Consider the following 19,898-nt stretch of genomic DNA (forward strand, 5'->3'; position numbering starts at 1 on the left):
CTCTAGCACACTTCTAGATAACTCAAAACGGACTCTAAAAATTATCCAAATTTTTGTGATAATTATAATTAATTTGGTGTAGGTTTACTTAATTATAATTATTACACCATTTTAGTATTGTAAATGACACGAAACGTGCCAACAAATCACATAAACAACGAGAATTGGCCGAGGCAGATCACAATTTGGGACGACACAGACACATGAGCCTCAAACGCACAGAAATTAACGAATTATCTTTTCCCCTAAGTTGTTTGAATTCAACAAATCACACGTCATTTTCACACACTACTGCCCTGTGACTCGTCATTTTCATAGAGTGCGCTCGCACTGGTAGAGCCATCTGGACTTCAGGAAAGGTAACTGCATATGGAGTAGTGTAGGGGTAGACAGAGAGATGGCGATGGCGTTTGGGAGACCAACCTCACGTGGTGCAAAATAAGTCCCGAGATTGCGGAGCGTAGTGTGCACCAGTCCTCCTCAGGTACCCGAGGATACGGATGTAGAATATGTACCACTTCGCCCATCTACAACGTTGCAAGCTCATTGGCCGACATGCTGGCCGAGACAGTGTGCGCGCCCCGATTGGCCGACAATGTTTTGAAATCGCATTTTGTACGCGCGCATGTGTGTGCAGCGTTTCGAAATAGCGCATCTCGGCCGGTACGGCGTCCTTTGCGTTCCGTGTTTCGGTGGTGTCAGTCGGCACAACAGTTTGTAGAAGTATGCTCCTGGGTTTATTCATGCGTCCTTGTGATTCTACGCGTGTTGTGCTGTTTCTGGACTGCTGATTGGCCGACTGGCTACGCATAATTTCTACAACGTTGCACTCCCATTGGCCGTGTGCCCAGTGTTGTGTGAATTATCTCAAACTATGGGCTCTATGAGGAGCTGTTGGAGCCTGGTGTGCACGACAGGAGGATCCGAATCCCCATTGGGAATGTTGCTCTTTGTACGAGAGGTTTGATCAAGTTTGTTGTCGAATAGAGATTCTTTGTCGACTGTAACTGGGATTTGATCAGGTTTGTTGTCGAATAGAGATTCTTTGTCGACTGTAACTGGGATTTGACCAGGTTTGTTGTCGAATAGACATTCTTTGTCGACTGTAACTGGGATTTGATCAGGTTTGTTGTCGAATAGAGATTCTTTGCCGACTGTAACTGGGATTTGATCAGGTTTGTCGTAGAATAGAGATTCTTTGTCGACTGTAACTGGGATTTGATCAGGTTTGTTGTCGAATAGATTCTTTGTCGACTGTAATAGGAATTGTGCCGTAATTCTCGTTTCACTTGACTAATATTTTTCCAAACAGGTATTTCTGGAGAAATATATGACGGTTCTCATGCGAAGGCGTTAAGCTTCATCTTTGTCCTGTCCCGATTTTGTGACCGATCATTCACAGTACCAAATGAGTCATGTCTACTTCAATCGATTAGTAGTGTACTTGGCACGTTATTAGTCCCAGCTGTGTAGATGTGTTGCATGCTGCAAGTTGTAGATGTAAAGCCTCTCCAACCTTAAGAAATCCAGTTCTGGTATGAGGTGGACAGACGTAGTTATAGTAGTTCAATATTCATGCACTCTATTCGTACTATGCAGAACAAATAAAAAATAATCAGAAACATTCTGTTTATTCATAAGTGCGTCACTGAGTAACGATAATTTAAAAAGTAGTTTACTGCATCAATTCCAGGGGCATTCCCTGTCAACGATGCCCAACGCAAGCTTCGCGTCCACCCAGGCTCTCTATTTCACATAGTTCTGACTTGGACGCAGGCGAGCGTTGATTGCCTTAAGTAGTGGGTTGGTGGCACCACAGATACCTCGGAAATCGTCCAGGTCAACGTTGAACACATGCATACCTCCATAGCCTGCTTCGATGAGGAACATTGTCTGGAAAAGACAACATGCACGTGTGAAACTACCAGAGCTGGTACTCTCAACTAAAACGAACATAGAGAAGTAAGCTGTGCTGACTTATACTTAGGGAATGACTTTTTCCGGTTAAATGCCTTTCTCAGACTCGGGGGTGGGAAATCGGGCGCTATTTTTAAATCCAATTCGGGGAGAAATCTGGCGATAATTGTATCTTCGGGTGCTATCGCGTGTTTTTGTCTCTCCCCTTGTCTATTAAGTGCTTTCACATTATTATTATTATTCTTTTTTCCTGTGGGTGACCTACCATAGCGCTAATTCCCATTGGCGTAGATAGTGCCGACACACATGGGTGATCCATTCTTACATGTGTTACACGTGACGAGCTTTGTTCGTCTTGAGTGGAAACGTCACTTGAGGATTTCATAGTGACTGGAATTCGGGGAGAAATCGGGTTTAACCCGAATTGGTCGGAGGTTAGTTCGGGGAGAATAACCGTGCGGAATCGGGTCTGTGACTGGAGCTCTTACGTTGTCTCGGAGGATACCTACGCCAGGGGAGAATATAGTTCACGCATTAACCATGAGACCTTACGAGAAGATCGTGGACTCTATAGGCAGACGAGGAAACCGATTCAATATGTGTTGTTAAAGCGAATGCTTCACGTGCTAGCTTAAAGGGTCATGCAAATGTCTCTAAGTTCGCCTTCTCCAACTAGTGTGAAGGTTCCATGATGAGTTCACCACCAGCAGCTTGAAATATGCGGGCGAGGCGTCATGCGCGCTTAAGCAAATCACAGGCATATTTAAATTTGTGGGCGCAGTTTTCTTCCGGACAAAGTCCGTCAAAGTCACACACGGACAAAATCTGCCCGTGTGTGATTTCTTTCACCAGCTCGCCTACTTTATAACAATTCTTTCATCGTTTACTCCCTTGATGTTCACGTATACTCCTATGTTCGAAAAGCGTTCCTATAGTATTATTACACGGATTATTATTATTCTTTCATCCGCGCGTGTCTTGCCCTAGAGACTACCTACCTTGTTGTTGTATTGAGTTAACACATGTCAGCCGTACTTCACGACTTCCTACTCTTATAGTTGATATAGTCGAGCCTTACCTTGTAGTCGATGCTGTCAACGTCGTCGTAACCGACCCACATATTCTTTTGATACGCGTACGGACATTTTCCTTCGGTGTCGAACTCTCGGACCCACGAGGATCGGAGCAGGAGGCATATCTATAATAAAGACATCAAGGTATCATTAATGCAGGAAGCGATGGAATTAACATAGTGTGTGTGCGTTCTTCCGATCCATCCGTCCACCCATCAGTCCCTATAAGTGTTAATGAACTCCCCTTTGTGTTTCCCTTGTCGTCTTCTAAAGGGACTGCAAGCAGGGATAGGAACCGCTTTCGGATTATTGTTTTTGGTTAGGTTTACGCATATTGCGTGTTCGGATTCAACTCCGCAGCAGCGCAAAATATCTGAACTGGTTATGAACTGGTTATATCTCTCAACCAAGTTGCCATATCTCTGTGTGTTTCTGAACTGACTGAATCAGTCTGAACCGGTTTCATGGGGACCTGGTTTCCTAATCCGGTTTAAACCGGTTCAGGAAAGCGAATTTTGAGCGATTGCCATGGGCTAGAGGCAAGCACGTCCTTACGATTATGGAACAACAAAAATGTACTTTTGTGGCTGTTGTTGCCGACACAGCAGAGGTTCACAGCAACAATGTGTGTTACAGATATGGGTTTCAGATACAACGTTATGGTAGCACACTGAACCCTCTATGTTCACTCATCGTATACAACCTGTTACATCCTGCTCAGGGACTGGCCGTTATTTTCACAGCCCAAAATGAAAACTCGGGGTTGCGGGACGACAAAAACCGCGAACAAGGAAGCGAACACTACCAAAAAGGACGACCTCAAAACTAACATAACTGAATGAACGCAATAGCTGCGAGGAGGAAATAACTCTCCATATTTTTCTTTCTTTTTCCAATCCAATCCAATCCAGGAAATACCTTGTGCAATAGGGTTGCAGTTCTGTTCAGTTTCGGTTTCGAATTGGTTTGGCAACGGGGCTCAATCAGTGTAAATCGTAGTTCCGATCTCTTAGAACGCACATTATGTCTGAACCGTTTCGCGAATCGGTAACCGCCTAAATGATTCCGGTTCAGTTCCCGTTCGGTTCAACGCGAGAAAAAAAAATATTTTGCTTCGGTTCAGTTCCGGTTCAGCGAAAAATACGGGTTTTTAGCGGTTTTTGGTTCAGGTTCAGTTTCAGCCCCGATCCCTGATAACAAGCAGGAAACAAGCAAAGGAAGCAGCAATCAAGCTGGAAAGAGCGAATGAAAAGCATTCATTTCTTCATCGCTCCCTTCCGCCATTTCCTCCAGGTTCCGCCATCGGGATCCTACTCTCTCCTGCTTGTTTGCTCTATGTATTCCACTGCGTGGTCAATTTTTTTTTTTTTGCACCGGATGAAGTACAAGTCCTGCATGAAAGCTTGTCAAAGCTTGCGCGAAAGCTTGATGCTCATAACCGTTCGAATTTTATCCGTACTGCGACACGACAAGTGTTATGACATGAGGTACTGCTTGCGCGACATACTTGTCTAGAATCGGCAGGTCGCGATTTATCATGCCTGAAATCTCCTTGTGTTGCAAGATTGTTTCTTCGACTAATGAACCCGTACGGAACACTGCCCTCCCTCAGGCACAATAACGGCAGAGGTCCTTCAGTCAAGCCAATACGAGCTGCTGTACCTCTGAACGAAAATCTTGGACAAATGTGTCGCAAGCAGTACATGAAGTGAAAATTCCGTATTTAGGATGCGTGGACAAAAACAGTGGCGCTAACCTCGTAGTAACCCATGACTTCGCTGCTACGAACGAAAGCTCCCTCGTTTGGAGTGACACTTGGATTGATAATAGCATGGAGTCCATGCTGTGCTTCGTCCAGAAGGGTGAACTGTCTTCCAAGGAACGGTATTCCCATCAGTAGCTTCTTCTTCGGGGCTCCACGAGCAACAAGCTTCTCCATGCCATCTTTCTGTAAGAGTGGAAATAGAGGTGCCATTCGGATCAAATTTTTTTCCCCCTCAAGTATTGAGCATGCTGCAAGATCCCGGTGTCGTGGGTAACCCTGGTGTACCATAAGGAATAAATCGTATTGAAACGGTCAACCTTCCTCAGTAAGGCAACTGTTTCTTTAAAGGAACGCTTGAGTGCAAAAATTTCTCCACGCACCTTTACAGCAATACAAAAGGAATGGGATGAAATGGGAATTGTCGCGCCTCTTGAGAAGGAAAGAAGAGGAAAAGTCCCGTTTCTTTTGCATTTATGTTAAGGTAACGACATATTTTATTCCGCGACGAGAACTTTTTGCGCCCTAGTGCACCTCTTACGTTCTTTTTAGACGTCCTTCACATGCACAAGCAGCATAACAGTGTGTTCATACGAGCGACGTCCCCAAGGAATATTCTATGGCAGCGTTTCCCAAACTTCTGGTTGTGTCGGACCCCAAAAACCACTGAGAATCCGTTCGAAGGCCTCCGTTAAGTACGATTCATGTTGACATAGATAAGGGACGTGAAGAAAGAAAAGGAAAAACAAATAAACAAACAAGGCACTGCCATGCAGGAAATGAGATTTCTGCCTTCTTTAGCATCACAGCAGTGTTACCGTGAAACACTAGCACTCGCCAAGGCTGTCTTCGGGCTGTCTTCGATCGTCGCGGACCCCCCAGGAACACTCTCGGGGACCCCCCGGGGGTCCGCAGACCACACGTTGGGACCACAACTGTTCTAGGGGAAGAAAGAGCTAAAATAAAATAAAATAAAATAAAATAAAATAAAAATAAAAAATAAAAGTGCTCACTGAGCGGAAGTACAGACGAGTCTTATGATAGGCACTCACACGGCCCATGAATATGGGAAGTGACGTACAGCGCACATAGCAGACGACACCATCAGCCCTGTCGTCTGCTACCGTCGTCTGCTATCAGTCTGTCGCCCACCCGAAGCAGAAAGCTATGTCGTTTTGTGCATCGTATGCTGGAGTATTGCGAGGAATGTCGCCCGTGTAAACACGCCGTAAGCGGAGAAGCATAACGTACGGAAGAAATCACATGGTGACACTGTTCGTCGATTGGTAATCGCGAGTACGTACCACATTCAACGTTTTGAATTCGCCGACATCGATAGATCGCGAGTATAGAGGGCTATGCACATCTGTCACTCCATTCCAGCGGCCTCGAAGATCGAACGTGTGGACATTGAACCAGTCCACGTACCTGAAGCGACAGACGGAGCATAATGTGTGTTGTCACGTATATTTGAGTTTGTTTTTCGTGTAATAAGATAACTTCTATAGAGGGTGAAGCTAAACACTCACTTCGACAACTCAGCAACGTCATAGCCCGGGTCGAGGTATTTCGGAAGAATTGGGATCTCGAGTGTGAGCAGCAACTTTTTCTCCCTGAAGACCTCCCTTATTTCCTGGGAAAAGACATAGAAAACCGTTACATTTCGCATCCATGCAGAGTAGCAGATGTTACCACTCCGCAACATCGGCACAGCTTTGTTACTATAAGAGAAAAGAGACTGACCTTCAGAAGCTGAACGTAATTCTCACGATCTGTCGGTGCGCCTCCCCTCTCTGGGACTGCCGGGTACATCCAGTACATATCAGCACCGTCGAAGTCGTATTCGTCCATCCACGAGATCAGGCTCCTAATGAACCTCTGTCGGGTCGCCTGGGAGCTCACCATGGGTGAGAAGCTACGGAGGTTGTGTTGCCATCCACCGATTGATAGCACCGTTTTTAAGTGAGGGTACTTGGCCTTGATTGAAGTGAATTTCTTGAACAGGGCTGCAAATTGACGTTGTACATTGTAAGCTTATAAGCGGGGTAAGTTGGGAAACAAGTTATTAAAGTCTGTAACTGATATTTTGCAGTCGAAAAGCTTATGTACAAAGGCAAAGTACAAAGTCGATATATCGACTCCGACTCCAAGATGAAGGAAGGATGCGTGTATGCATTGCATCATGCATGCGTTGTGCACAGCTTGCCAAAATACGGCTCGTATTGAGGAACTTGGCACAAGAACGCATCAAGCTCTGGCGTCAGGGAGCGAGAGCTACGGCCATTCTCATTGGTAGTGGTAAGCAGGTGACCTCTCCAGCGCGGCCTCACTGGCAGAAACAGAAAACTGCATTTGATGTCAGAGATGTTCCAATGATTTTCACTTCGTGGGAAGGCGTCCCCAGGGGGGGAGGGGGGGGGGGTAACGGCCATATCTGGTACATTCCCGACAGTTTTTGGACTTCTTATCAGTCATTTGGGGGTGGGGCGGATTTGCAAGATTTCGGGGGCATTAGTTTGGTGGGAGAGAATTTCTGGCCGGGGGTGGGGGCGTTGTGACGTCCGCGGTGCATGTCTATTTGGGACAAATTAGGATGAAGTGTCGCAGTCTCTTAACGGTCGTAGAGTAAGGGACGGCTTTTGTATAGAGAGTTATGTGCTAGTAACACTTTAACTGGACTTCACGGTTACCCATAATAGGATCCCGTTTCTTCAACTCTCCTCAGTGAAGCCAACCCATAAGTCGCAGGACGCCTCCTCCTCACGGTTAGCATCAGAACGCATGAATTGTTTTCCTAAGCTAACTTCTCTTTTGACGACATCGCAGATTGCGCGTGGCTACATGGTTCATGAAATTGAAACAACGAGAAAGCGAAAGAAAATGAACGAAGCCTTCGGCGGTTCATGTAGCAAACAGCGTCAAAGAGCTAAACTTTGTGCGTACATTGCAAGATACGATATGACAGTGTGTCTCTCTGCGTGAGAGATGGCGCAGTTTGACGTTGAGGGTGAGAGGTGTCTAAAGAGGGTGATTGGCCATTAGGAGGAGCCCAACTGGAAGCGCGTCATGCGACGTCACAACTAAACGGCCTCCCTCAGCGGGCTCCATTGTTGTCCCGTCCTTATCCGGTCGCCGGCGCCGTTATGATGCAAAACGTAGTTTACGATGCAAGGAGGGAAAGCACGCGCGTACTTCGTCCTTGAATGCTTTCAGTTTGGCAACAAAGGCGCTCACAGCACAGGCGGCTGTTGATAAGCCAGCGATTGCGGTAGATTACATTGAGCGTGACAAAGCACATGTCTACCAGCTGGGGATTGCGTCAAAATGGAATGGCGCCCACCAGACTGATAAGACCACGCCAGGCCAGACTGATAAGCGGATTCCGGACGGATTCTGCTTGGATTTCAGGCTTTTTGGGCGGCGCACCGGCGACTGTGACATCACAACAGGCTCGACCTACGAGGCGGCGAACTATCACAGCATGGTCAAACTCTCTCTACACCCAATACCCCCAGATAATACAACCAATTAGTGGTTAATGGGGGGGGGGCGGGAATGGTCCTCGTTTGAAGATAGAGAAGCAAAAAGTAAGATGAAGCGCACCTGAAGAATTTAAACGATAAGATGTGGGTCAGGAAAGGAATATCATATGTATATCTGATAACATACATACAAAATTGGCTCAAAAGGACTAGACTTCTGTTTGCGAAGTATTTAACCTGGGATGAGTAAAGCAAAAACAAAAGTTTAAAGACTAAGGTAAGAGCATCGGGAACTAGACAACGGGCAAGTAAAATGAAAGTGAAACCGTCTCGGAATGTACAGAGAACAAAAAGGAAGCACTGTCGGAGTTCTGTCGGAGCAAATCTCGTTGCGGCGCGTTCCTGTTTGAAGCAAGGACAAGGACTCTAAGAACAAAAACCTATGTAGCTAAATATTCGGAAATCACAGACAAAACATGTGGTATATCTGGGCAGGAAGAAGACCGCAGAACATCTAGTACTGAAATGTAAGGGTATTCAGTAAGGGGATGTGGCCATATGGAAAGCGCAGTGGTTTCGAAACTAGAGAGACGAAGTTAACTTTTTTGGCAACACAAAACATAAGGGAACCTCTAAACGATTGGTGGGCGAGGAATAATTTTACCAATGTGAATACGGCGTGCGGGCTCTGGCACATGATTATCGAAACTGTAATACTCTAATTCTAGGCTAGGTGGCGCAAGCTACTGCCCGTTCCAAAGGGTAAAGCCGCAGGATCCATTCATCCATCCATCGTCTTGTGTGCGTCTTACGATGGTCCGTGGTCCCCTTCTTTGGGAGGACCAATGAGGTCGCTTCCCAGGGACTTGAGGAAAGACAAAGTGTGGAGCCACACAGGCAGTTGACCTACTTGCTTAGCATACACCGAGCACGCACATGCACGTACCTCTGTTAGCTTCGTACTGTGGTACCTCGCTCTTGAGCTCAAACGTCTCCGCATCCACACCGGCGAAGGCGAAGTTGACGTGAGTGCAAAGATCTCCAGGAAGGTCCTCCGGTTCGTAGTTCATCGGGTGAGGCCTCGTATTGGCCCATCCGTAGTAGTAGCACACGACGGGCAGGTCAGACGTTACGTTCGCAGATTGCGCATAAGCATTTCCTGGAAGAACGAGATATGTGGGCGTAAATGAAAGTTTATAAACCACAGTTTTGTCTAAGCTACACAGCGGCAGTTCGGTGAATGGAGCGGTATAGCGAATTATTTTTGCTCAAACGCTTCGCTAACCGTATTGCGGGTTGCCAATTAGAAGGGGAAATGACTCAGGATGTAACCCTCCGGTCGTGCAGTGACACAACGGTTCGCTGACCGCTTGAGGGTAAAGGAATAACCGGTGTTGTACCCCTTACGAGAATATGGTGTCGCGATACCGATACTCGTTACTTGATTAAAAAATATCGAAATACCGGTATCGATACTTCTTTTTTAAAGTAACGGAGTACCGCTACCGTTGGAAATACGAAGAAGATACAACATAGAAGTCTTGCTTATACGTCAACACATCATTTGCATAATAGTAAATTAGGGGAAGACAGTTGACAGAATGGCGTAAATGCAGGCTAGCTGGTGTATAAATTCCCTATTCCCCTCTCTCTGTCTTCCCTCGCACCGTCTACATGTTCATGAAGTTCTTGTTAAATTAATTAAACGTCTTGTTGGTTCTGAGCCTTCGTGTTTGTGTCTGTTTACGTGTCCTGCCCATCGCTCAGGCTTGCCTATCATGGAGGGGAAGACAGTTTTGCAGCAGAACGACAGCATATTTATTATGTAGCTCGGACACTTTGCTTGACTTTTATGAATTGCTGGTTCTCAAGGCTTTATTCTGTCATCCTAGCAGGCCGTGTTCTCTCCGGCAGCTGAGAGAGGCCGATATGACAAATATGTTAGTGTCAGTGTAAGTTAGTGTCATATATGCCGTGGAGTCCAATGACCAAGGAAACCTATCCGAACTGTTAATACACAGTATATGTGAGCGGGACTCAGTGCGGCACAGTAGGTTAGCAGTAGAATCCAGAGTGCACTGTCAAGGACTTGACTTCTGTCCGTTAACCTCCATGGTTCGAAGAAAAAAAATGAACATGTGTTTGGTATAATTTCCGGTAGGCGTGTCGACAGGCTTCTTGTCGAACGCTAGGCGGACCAGTGACAATGAATAAGAGTAAGAAATATGGTAGGTGAAGAAAGGGTGGGACACTAACAAAAGTACCGGTAACTATACGGATATGGCGTTACCATAAATTTGCAACCGAAATACTTTTCTGATACCGATTTAAAAAAGTATAGCGCACTTTGACACCGAAAAAAGTATCGATTACGGTAACGGCGTTACCTACAATACTGAATAACTGACATTAACTACAAGTGGAGTTTGAGTGAATCGAGGAGTAAAATTAGTTAAACTAGTAAAAGTCCTGATGAGTTTTACGGGGGCATGCTGAAAAGTTCTCGTCCCGACGCTGTTTCAGTATATGAACGCGATCTCGTCATCAGAGACACAGAGAGATAGACGAAGAAGAGATATTGCAGGCTTTACAAGAGTTCATTTTTGCTCGTTGGGGGGGGGGGGGGGTATATATTTATTAAGAAAAAAAAAGAAAGGAAAGGTTAGTCATGCAAAGAGCCGTATTACTATTAAAAAAAAAGAAAAGGCGAAAGGGCTCTAAACACGTGTCTACTAGAAGCGTGTAATTTTCGGGAGGTTGGAACTTCGGGCTGTCACAAAGTTCCTGTTCATGCAGAAGAAAAACCCAAGGGAAACCTGTGCCTGCATCATGCGAACATTAAGTAACGAGTTCCCACCCTACTGAACTCCGAAGAAGTCCGCGTGCTAACTTTCAGCGTGGAGATTTTGACGCCAAAGACGCCTGAAAATCAGGGATCGAGACCTCCAACGGTGCCAACACCCGCTATTGTTGATTGTATCCCTGACCTCATTTTGGCAGATCGGCGAATCTCAGCTAAAACAATTGCGGAGACTATAGGCCATGAAGGCATTGGTTTAGTAATTCATGAGAAGTGGGTATGCGGGAGCAGTCAGGGTGGCCATCATTGGGTGCCGAAATGTTTGAATGCCGATGTTAGCAACGCCGAATCGATGCCTCCATGTTTATTTTCATTGTGAGCGTTCTAGTGACACTTTTCTTGAGCGACTGGTTAGAGGGGATGAAACATGGTTGCATCACTATGACCCTGAGGCAAAACAACAGTCCATGGAATGGCGACACTCGGATGCTCCAAGGTCGAAGAAATTGAAGACTCAACGATGAGCGGTAAAGGTCATGGGCACAGCTTGCTCTGCCGGTTAAACGGCACGAGGGTTGCCAGATTTAGCTACTTTGCACCAAATTTGGCTACGTTCTGACTGTCGTGGTGCCGAAATTTGGGCAATGGCGACTTGGGTGTTTTCGGGCTATACTTTTGCGGATACTTCGCACTGCATTTGAGACTCCTGTGCACTTAAATCTGAGTATTTTTCATCGTGCACCGCATAATAGCGAAGTACACACAGTCCTGCTTCCCTTGACGATCGGCCTTCTCTCAGTAGGTACGATGTCCTTCGGACTGTTTTGTTTGTGTGCTTGCGTTTTAGCACCAGTTAACAACTCATTCACGCGATATATGCAGGGCCTTATTTTTTCGGGTTTTACTTTTCAGCAAAATCGGGGGTAAATATTGGGTTACATTTTGCTTCAATAATTCGGGTGCAATCGGTTTGAACTGATCTGATTCAACCCAATTTTTGTTGAACCGAAGAGAATCAGGCGTAAGTTTTCGGTTTACTTGGCATAATACACAACAGTGGACATAGTCCATGCATGTAAGAGGTATAGCAGGGTCTCTGTTTTGGCAGTTTGTATACTATGAACATATTTATGCGTTTACAACAGTTTCCAAAGTTCTGTGTTACTTGTGATGAGTTCAGATCCCCCTGGTCCAGCAGTTTTCAGGGAAATATCGGGTTAAACCCTGTTTCTTCTCATTTGAATCGGGGGATAAATATCGGGCGTAATCGGGTATAACCTTAAAAAGTCAGGCCCTAAATATATGATGCCTGCACACCACAAAATGCCTGCCATATGATACCTGCTACAGAAATGGCTACTTTCTTATGACGCGTTAGCCCTGTTTCAGGATTTTGACCTCTCAACTCTGAAAGAGACCTTGAAAGAAAAACGGCGCAGGAAGCTACAGAAAGGCGCTTCTCCTTTTGCAGGACAATGCACCGACTCAAAAAGCAGGCGAGGCAATGCAAGTTCTGAAGGGCCAGCGATTTGAGTGCACTGGACATCCGCAGTAGTCGCCGGGTCTTGCCCGGATATCAGACGTCGAATATCTTTTTTGAAGTGTTAAAGAAGCTCCAGGAACGATGTGTCAAATGAGAACTTCGAGGTGAATATGTCAAATTGTAGTAAAAGGTTTATGACTCTAGGCCGAATTCATTTTTGTCGGGCCGGTATCTTTTCAGCACCCCTTGACCGGAAGAAGCACGCAACAGAAAAAGTATACTATGGATAAAAAATAAGTTGTGACGTCAGCTACTTTAAAGACAGCGCGTGATTGGCTTATGGCTTTTACAGAACAGCGGTACACTACTCCCCTAGAGTACTCCCCTGGCGATGAAACAGGCGTGTTTTTACAATCTAGTACGGCAAGGGGGCGCTGACGTCCTTGTTTGTTGACAGGTGTCTTACAGAAACGAATTCCTGCGCTATGGTCAGGACAGGACGGCACACAAAATCTTGCATTCGAAGGAGGCACGGGAGTGCTCGGGCCTTATTATTACTCTTTGACAAATATTAAAGGGAGGTGTGTCATTGTGCATAAACCCTAAAAGCAGAACTGAAACGCATGACATGCACATGGCCAAGCAGCACTCCAGAAGAAACTCCTCCTACCCCTGATAATGGGAAAGGGGAGTACGCAAGGTGTCGGAGAAATGGCGCACACACCCTTCGTCTTCAGCAAATCAGGAGGTAGAGGGATATCATCAGTGCTAGCTGCCCTTGATTTTGTTATGGCGATAAGTTCTATTTTTAGCGAGCACTCCGGGCACACATACGCGCTTCTCGCTATAGAGCGCGGGCACACTCGGAATACTACCAGCTGCCAGAATCCTTCGAATTCGCGTGAATTAGAACACCGTTATTATCGAAGACTTCACCATCTAGCACTCTGTGTGAACGTCCAATCCCCCGACTGCGAGGTCGCTGTTGACATAGGAAAGACGCAATGAGCGATGGCTATAACTTCTAATGAACCCGGCAAGTCCGGTGCCTCGAAACGCATGCATGTACTTGGACCTGGACGCTTGAAGCATCATCAATAGGCCGCATCTCACATACCCCACGATTAGTAATTAGTAATCATGAACGCGCAAAATATTTCTAATGAACGTGGACAGCTTGCGGAGTATTTATAAAACGCAAAACTGTCATCGATTCCTGGTAATAGAGAGTTTTAGAACTGCGTACGCAATCACTTTGCGTACGCAAGAAAAGAACGGGTGCACACTCCGCACAGCATGCGTACAACACGAACGCTGTGGGAACATGCAACTTCCTTGCGTACGCTACAGCTAAAACTCCCCCCAATGCTACACAGTCTGTCTCAAGAGTAGCGCGATCCTCCGTATCTTCGGTGACAACAACAATCAATAATGGTGACGTGATGATGAGACGGGGCATTACAAATGACAGAACATTCCTTACCTGCAAAATTTGCAAGGGCAACCGCGGCGCACGCCAGTTGTAAAACCAAATTCATCAGGACGATGTTTTCCTCTGTCTCCTAGCGCAGGCCTGTATGTCTGAGTGCTGATAGCCGGCGATGATGAATTATATAAGCACTGTGAATACAGGACGAACAAATGTCGTCCGCGCAACCTGCCTCCGATACAAAAAAGAGGGGAAACCCCGCGCCTCACCTCCTCCGTTTTGTTGCAGGAGGAAGGGGGCGGAACCTTACATCATTTCTCAACAGGATGCGATAGCGTAGCATCATGCGTCGGTATAAACTTGTTCAATGATGGCACTAGCCCGCAGTGTTGCTCAAACGGGTTCGTCGAAAGTCGCAAAACGTCACCAGGCAGTGAACCGACCTCGTGCGACATACGGAAGACGTCGCACGTGTCAGTACTGCTGAGAGGGAAAGGAGGTTCCAAATTTGCGACGTAAACAGAACCACAGTAAAAGACGGCAACGTGTCTCCTGTAGCACGCAAGTGTTTCTGTCAGCGGCGGTCCGTCTTGCGAAATGCGATGATATCGTGTCAAGGTCCGGCATGGCCTCGTGATTGCAAAGGAAAAACCTTCTCCGACTTCTTCCGACTTGGAGGAAAAAGCGGGTCTGTTACGTTTTGGACGACTCTGCTCGAATTTGTTGTGATAGTTTACTAGGAAGACGTCTGCGAGTAATCCTCTTTCTATAAACGGAGCCCCTTGAGCGAGAGTCTATATCCGGTGCGCAACCGCAGAGCGGCACGTAATCGCGGCGGTAACCGCGGCGGTAATCAGAGTTACTTCGCAGGAGAAAGTAGAGAACTGGAAAGTATAGGGCTCCGATACCTATAGATCCTCCCATACGTATCCTCATATAGTTTCGGTGTCGGTGCTCTCGTAGCAACGTAATAGTGATGCAGCTAGCTATTGTAGCCAATGGGAACAAGCGTATAGGGCCAAAACATGGGGGGGGGGGGGTGAGGGGATATACGTTTATTTCGGAAAGGTCAGCACGACCGAAGCCTAAACAAATTGCTATTCCTAAAACAAAAATACAGTACAAAGATGAAGAAAAAACAAGTATTAGATAACGAGGATGGGGTGAAGTGTGTATGAAAGGTCAACTCATAATGTTTACATGAGCTCTGTCGTCTGGAGGAAGTCCTCGAGCTTCCTCGAGTCCTGGAGGAAGCTCGGATGACGCACCACTGACTGGAGTGTCGCACAGGGCCAAGTAATACAGAAAGGTCTAGGTGTGCGTGTCCCAGAGCAGTCAGGCGTCTTTTGAGGGTGTCGCGGGCAGTGTCGTAACGTCTACAGTGCAGTAGTAGATGCGCTGTGTCTGTTTCTACCAAGCTGTTCCAAACATGCTGTCCTTAGGTTGTACGCGGCTATCGGTTAATGCAGCCCCCATACCCATAACGTAAACGGAGCCGGAAAACCAAGAGAAAACCTCATCAACAACAATAAATGATGAAAAAGTGACGACGACATCGGGTGTCATCAGATAGCACAGTCGGCGCAGGCATTCGAACCGGCGTCACCTTCCAGTCTGGGTATGCTACTAGCTGAGTCGGTGACGTGTTGGCTTCCGGGGAGCTCAAGGTCGCGGGTTCGATCCCGGCCGAGAACTGTTGCAATGTTGGGAAGGTAATCATTGATACGAGCGGCGGTGTGTCGGAGATTTCTGACGCACGTCGAGCCCCAGATGGTCGAAATTACCAGCAGCCCTACCCCGCGGCACGTGCAGGATGTCGTCACAAGAATAGGCTTGTAGCAAGAATGCGTGTAATTCTACTCCAATTGCCTAAGTAGACGGAGCGAAGGGCAAAATATACCTTAGTGGTGTACTTGCACACACAGTAGAAAGTACCCAGAGCTCACAGTACTGGGTGAACGGAAAGAGAGCGAACTATTCCGTGTTCATCGAGTTCATCATCACAGTTAATCTCTAGATCAGACTGAATTTAAAGAAAAAGCTGCATGTTTCGTTCTTGTGCGAAACACATTCAAGTACTGTTATAGGGCCGTCACGTGACCATATCACGTGGTATCACGTCATAAGGCAACACGTTGTGGTTGACCCCTATTAAGCCACGGACGGACCTACACGGTGATGGTTCCATAAAGCTATCGTTTTTGAAAAACTCTGCTTTGTCGTCCTGCCCTTCCCAAATCATACAAGAATACATTCTCCGGTGTCGTGGTGTCCCAAAGTGTTTCATTGAGCTCAGTGACCTTTGTTTTGCATGACCCAGCAACGGTACAGCTCGCTGCAACGTTGACTTGAACGCTGCTCCCGCGTAGGGCGAGAGATACACTAGCGGCGCTTAGGAGAAATAAAGGGACACAACGTTTGGAGTTTTGGACTATCCCACTCGTGGTTTCAGGGGTGTCCGTCATTCGCCAGGCGCTGTGAAGGGTTGTCGCCCGCATGCGGTTCAACGCGACGGACACCCCTGTAACACGAGTGGGATAGTCCAAGCCTTCCCTACCTTTATTTCCTCTAAGCGCCGCTAATAGCAAGCTGTACCACATATTCTAATACGTAAGCTGCTTCCTATTGCATCGCCCTTTCAACACTGGGCAAACCCGTCCACTCCGTTGCGTGTTTGTTGCATTCCGTTGCTTGGGGATGCTGGAAAACGGATTTGGACTGTATCAAAGCGTCGCACGTGTTACACTTTATCGCGCGTCCGGGAAATGGCTACGTTCCGTTTCCGTTTCCTCGCACCAACTCTAAATGCATTTGGCGTGGAGGTATCCACGTGCCGGGATGCAAGTGGCACGCCTGCGCGTCATTTATTTATAGTGACGCGGTGTAGCAACATTTCGAACACATGTTGGCATAATGTGAAGGCTACTCCTCAGACGCCGAGAACTACCGCTTGAAAACAGTTTGTTTTAAAAATTATATTTTGCCTCGTACCATATACGCCCACAAAAGTTTGCTTACGTGTGAAATTGGTGACGGAAAACTATTTCCGCTACAAATCGGGTAGCGCGCTCGGTTTCTCCGCTCCCTCTACTTTTCTTCCAGTTGAAAACGTGCGACAGAAAGAAAATAGCATGGCACAGGATAAAACAGAGACTCGTTTAACTTCTTTGATTCACTTTTTCAAATTATCATTAATGCAAAGATCAGTTACGCTGCCCTCAGGCACAGTGAAAAAAAAACACGCATATTTTCTTGTAACATCCCCATCTACGTAGTTGTATTGTGTATGTTGTGATAGTTTGTATTGTTGACTGATTAGATGAGTCACAAAATTAGTGAGCCCATCTTCCTTATCTTTTATCTTCCTTAGTGATTGTTTTCCTCTTATATTCTGTGCTACGGAAGTCTTTTACTAGCAAATGTCATTGACCCCGTACCACAGAGTCCTTTTTTTGCCTTCCCATGTATCTGGTGTTTTACCTTCCATAAGTAAAGCAACCTGAAGTCTTGGAATATGTACGTCATTATTCTTAGTTCGCATTGACAAGCACATACCTGTAGCAAATACCGAATAACATGGACTATGGCACCGTTTGCTTCTTTCTAAGCAAGTCTTTCTCTTCTGTCAGCTGCAAACAACACACTTCAGGAGGTCCTCTATACTGGTCCTTGATATCAGCGTGATATCAAGGCAGGCTCCCTATGCAGTCAACGCAAGCGATACGAGCTCATTGACGTCTTTTTTCCGCGATATAAGCTCGGGCGACTGTGGAAGTAGACTGCAATCATGAAGATGCTGCCAAGTCTTTCGTCCGTTCGCATGGTGATTTTACACCGATAGGCTCCAGTTCCCACCATGCATGCTGATGAGTACGTTACAGTGCATATTAAACCAACGTTCGTAGGAATATACGAGAGCCCTATAGCTCGATCTAGAAGCCAACAAACGCGGTGCCATACCAAAATTCTCCTCTGAGTATCGCGTCGCCGCGCTCTTATTTGTGTCTGAAGGGAAGTGCCTCAGGACGAGAGATTGCTCTTCCTCTGGGTACCATCCTCATCATTGACATGGTGTTTAAAGGTTTAGGGATGACCTGTTAAAGGTTCATGCGAATTGTGGGTCGACAGCCCGGGTAAAGAAAAGGTCCATTCAGTCTTTTACGACCGAGGTGGGTGTGGGTTTCAGGGAAAAAGTTCATGCGGCAAAAAAGCTCCACCAGTGGATCTTCTCTCCTAATGGATCTTTTTGCCGCATGGATCTTCTTTCCCTCCTTCACGCGATCCCGTTAGAGCTTCTTCGTATGGTACAATTGTAGCTCGTAAGAGATGATGCATATACGGATGGACATCGTGGCGTGAAGAGTTCGGGAAAGTTAGCGGTCGCGAATAGACAGGGTGTCACAGAAAACGTGTCATTGCATAATAATAATAATAATAATAAAAACTACGCCACCTAGAATCATGCGGGCAACGGCATTTGTTTTTACTATGTTTTTGCCACCTCCTGATGTGAATGGCATCTAACTTGAGTTTTATTATGTCAATTTTTACGAACTGAACTCGAAAATTTGCCAAGTAAGGGTCGGTATGTCTGGAGGTTCCGAAGAGCATGCTGTTCGGCTATTTCTTCGGATGGAGTAGCTCTTCAATGTCCCTGTCATTTATCATGAAATTGAGTAAATTCGGCACGTGCTTCACATTGGTGGGGTAAAAAAGCTTTACCTTTACTTGGCAAATTTTCGAGTTCAGTTCGTAATAATTAGCATAATAAAACGTAAGTTGGATCACATTCACATCAAGAGGTCGCAAAAATCTAGTAAGAATAGATGCCGTTGACTGCGTGATTCTAGGTGGCGCAGGTTTTTTTAAATTATAATTCAATGACACGTTTTCTGGGACACCCTGTATAGCGCCTGACGTTTTAGGGCGTAGGGTTTCAGTTTTATATTGTTATGCATACCCCGCACACTGTGAAACTGAGACCCCGCTGTTTCTCAGATGCATGGACTAAATATTGATACTGTGTCTACTCGTGTGTACTATGCTCAGTAAACAGAAGATTTACACCCGATTCAATCCGATTCATCCAGAATTGGGTTGAACCAGGCTCAGCTCGACTGCATCAAATTATTGAAGCAAAATATAGCCTTATATATTTCCCCCCGATGTTGCTGGAAAATATACCCCGAAATAGTCAGGCCCTATACGGCATATATCCCTTCTGTGAAAATCGCGAAAATTTGGAACCACGAATATAAATGGTTTTACAGTAATCCCAATTGTCCTCATCCCAAGAGGAGGAAATACTTATGTTGTTGTGAATCACCCCTCTTCGGACATGGAGTGAGCAGTCTGTCGCTTTTATTTCCATGAGGCTGTCAATAGTCAAAATGTCGGGTCATATTTTGCTCCAATAATTCGGGTGTAATCGGGTTCAACTGAACCTGATTCCATCCAGTTCTTGTTGAATTAGATTGAATTGGGTATAAATGTTCGGTTTACATAATCTTTTTTGTGTGTGCTAGAGCCGTGCAGAAACTGTGGCTATGAGCAGCGTACAGAGATGGACAAATGGAGAGAGGACAGCAGGAAGGAGGGTGGGACAGCGGAGTAGTATGCGTCCTGGGCCGACTTCAGGGGGAACTGTGTCGACTGGAAAGCCTGCCGGAAATGGCAGGGAAAACCACAGACAATCCGTTACCGAATTTTTATCAAGAAAGCCGCGAGAGCAGCATAGACGTTATTTTTACACATGTCTCAATTTTTTTTCTTTTACAAATCAATCAATCAACCGTTTTTACAGTTCAGTTCTACGGCCAGGTTGACATCCTCTCGAAGAAAGTGTGCAACTACGAGATGACAAATCACCTAAAATTCATTAATGAACTCCTTAATTGGGGGATTTCGGGCAAAAGCGAAATAGTAGAATCAGAGACTGTCCTTGTTGAAAGC

General features: G+C 46.1%; 2 protein-coding genes across 6 annotated transcripts in view; one reads left to right on the plus strand and one right to left on the minus strand.

The window, feature by feature from the left end:
- Positions 1-19,898, plus strand: part of LOC135366875 (uncharacterized) — a 147,308-nt gene that overhangs the window by 4,816 nt on the left and 122,594 nt on the right. Inside the window, exon 2 of one of the 5 annotated variants that reach the window (XM_064599835.1) lies at positions 12,506-12,681. The exons of the other annotated variants lie outside the window; for them this stretch is intronic. The gene's annotated coding sequence lies outside the window, so the exon portion shown is untranslated. The remainder of the gene's footprint in view (positions 1-12,505; positions 12,682-19,898) is intronic. 5 annotated transcript variants of the gene reach the window in all.
- Positions 1,613-14,215, minus strand: LOC135366877 (endochitinase-like). The gene is made up of 8 exons (XM_064599839.1): positions 14,001-14,215; positions 9,181-9,393; positions 6,496-6,758; positions 6,282-6,385; positions 6,057-6,180; positions 4,747-4,938; positions 2,996-3,115; positions 1,613-1,893 (listed from the first exon to the last, which is right to left on the minus strand). The coding sequence occupies exons 1-8, from the start codon at positions 14,053-14,055 to the stop codon at positions 1,747-1,749; spliced, it is 1,218 nt and encodes a 405-aa protein (XP_064455909.1). The 5' UTR covers positions 14,056-14,215; the 3' UTR covers positions 1,613-1,746.

This window comes from Ornithodoros turicata, chromosome 8 (genome assembly GCF_037126465.1).
Source record: "Ornithodoros turicata isolate Travis chromosome 8, ASM3712646v1, whole genome shotgun sequence".
In the NCBI taxonomy this organism is placed as follows: domain Eukaryota; kingdom Metazoa; phylum Arthropoda; class Arachnida; order Ixodida; family Argasidae; genus Ornithodoros; species Ornithodoros turicata.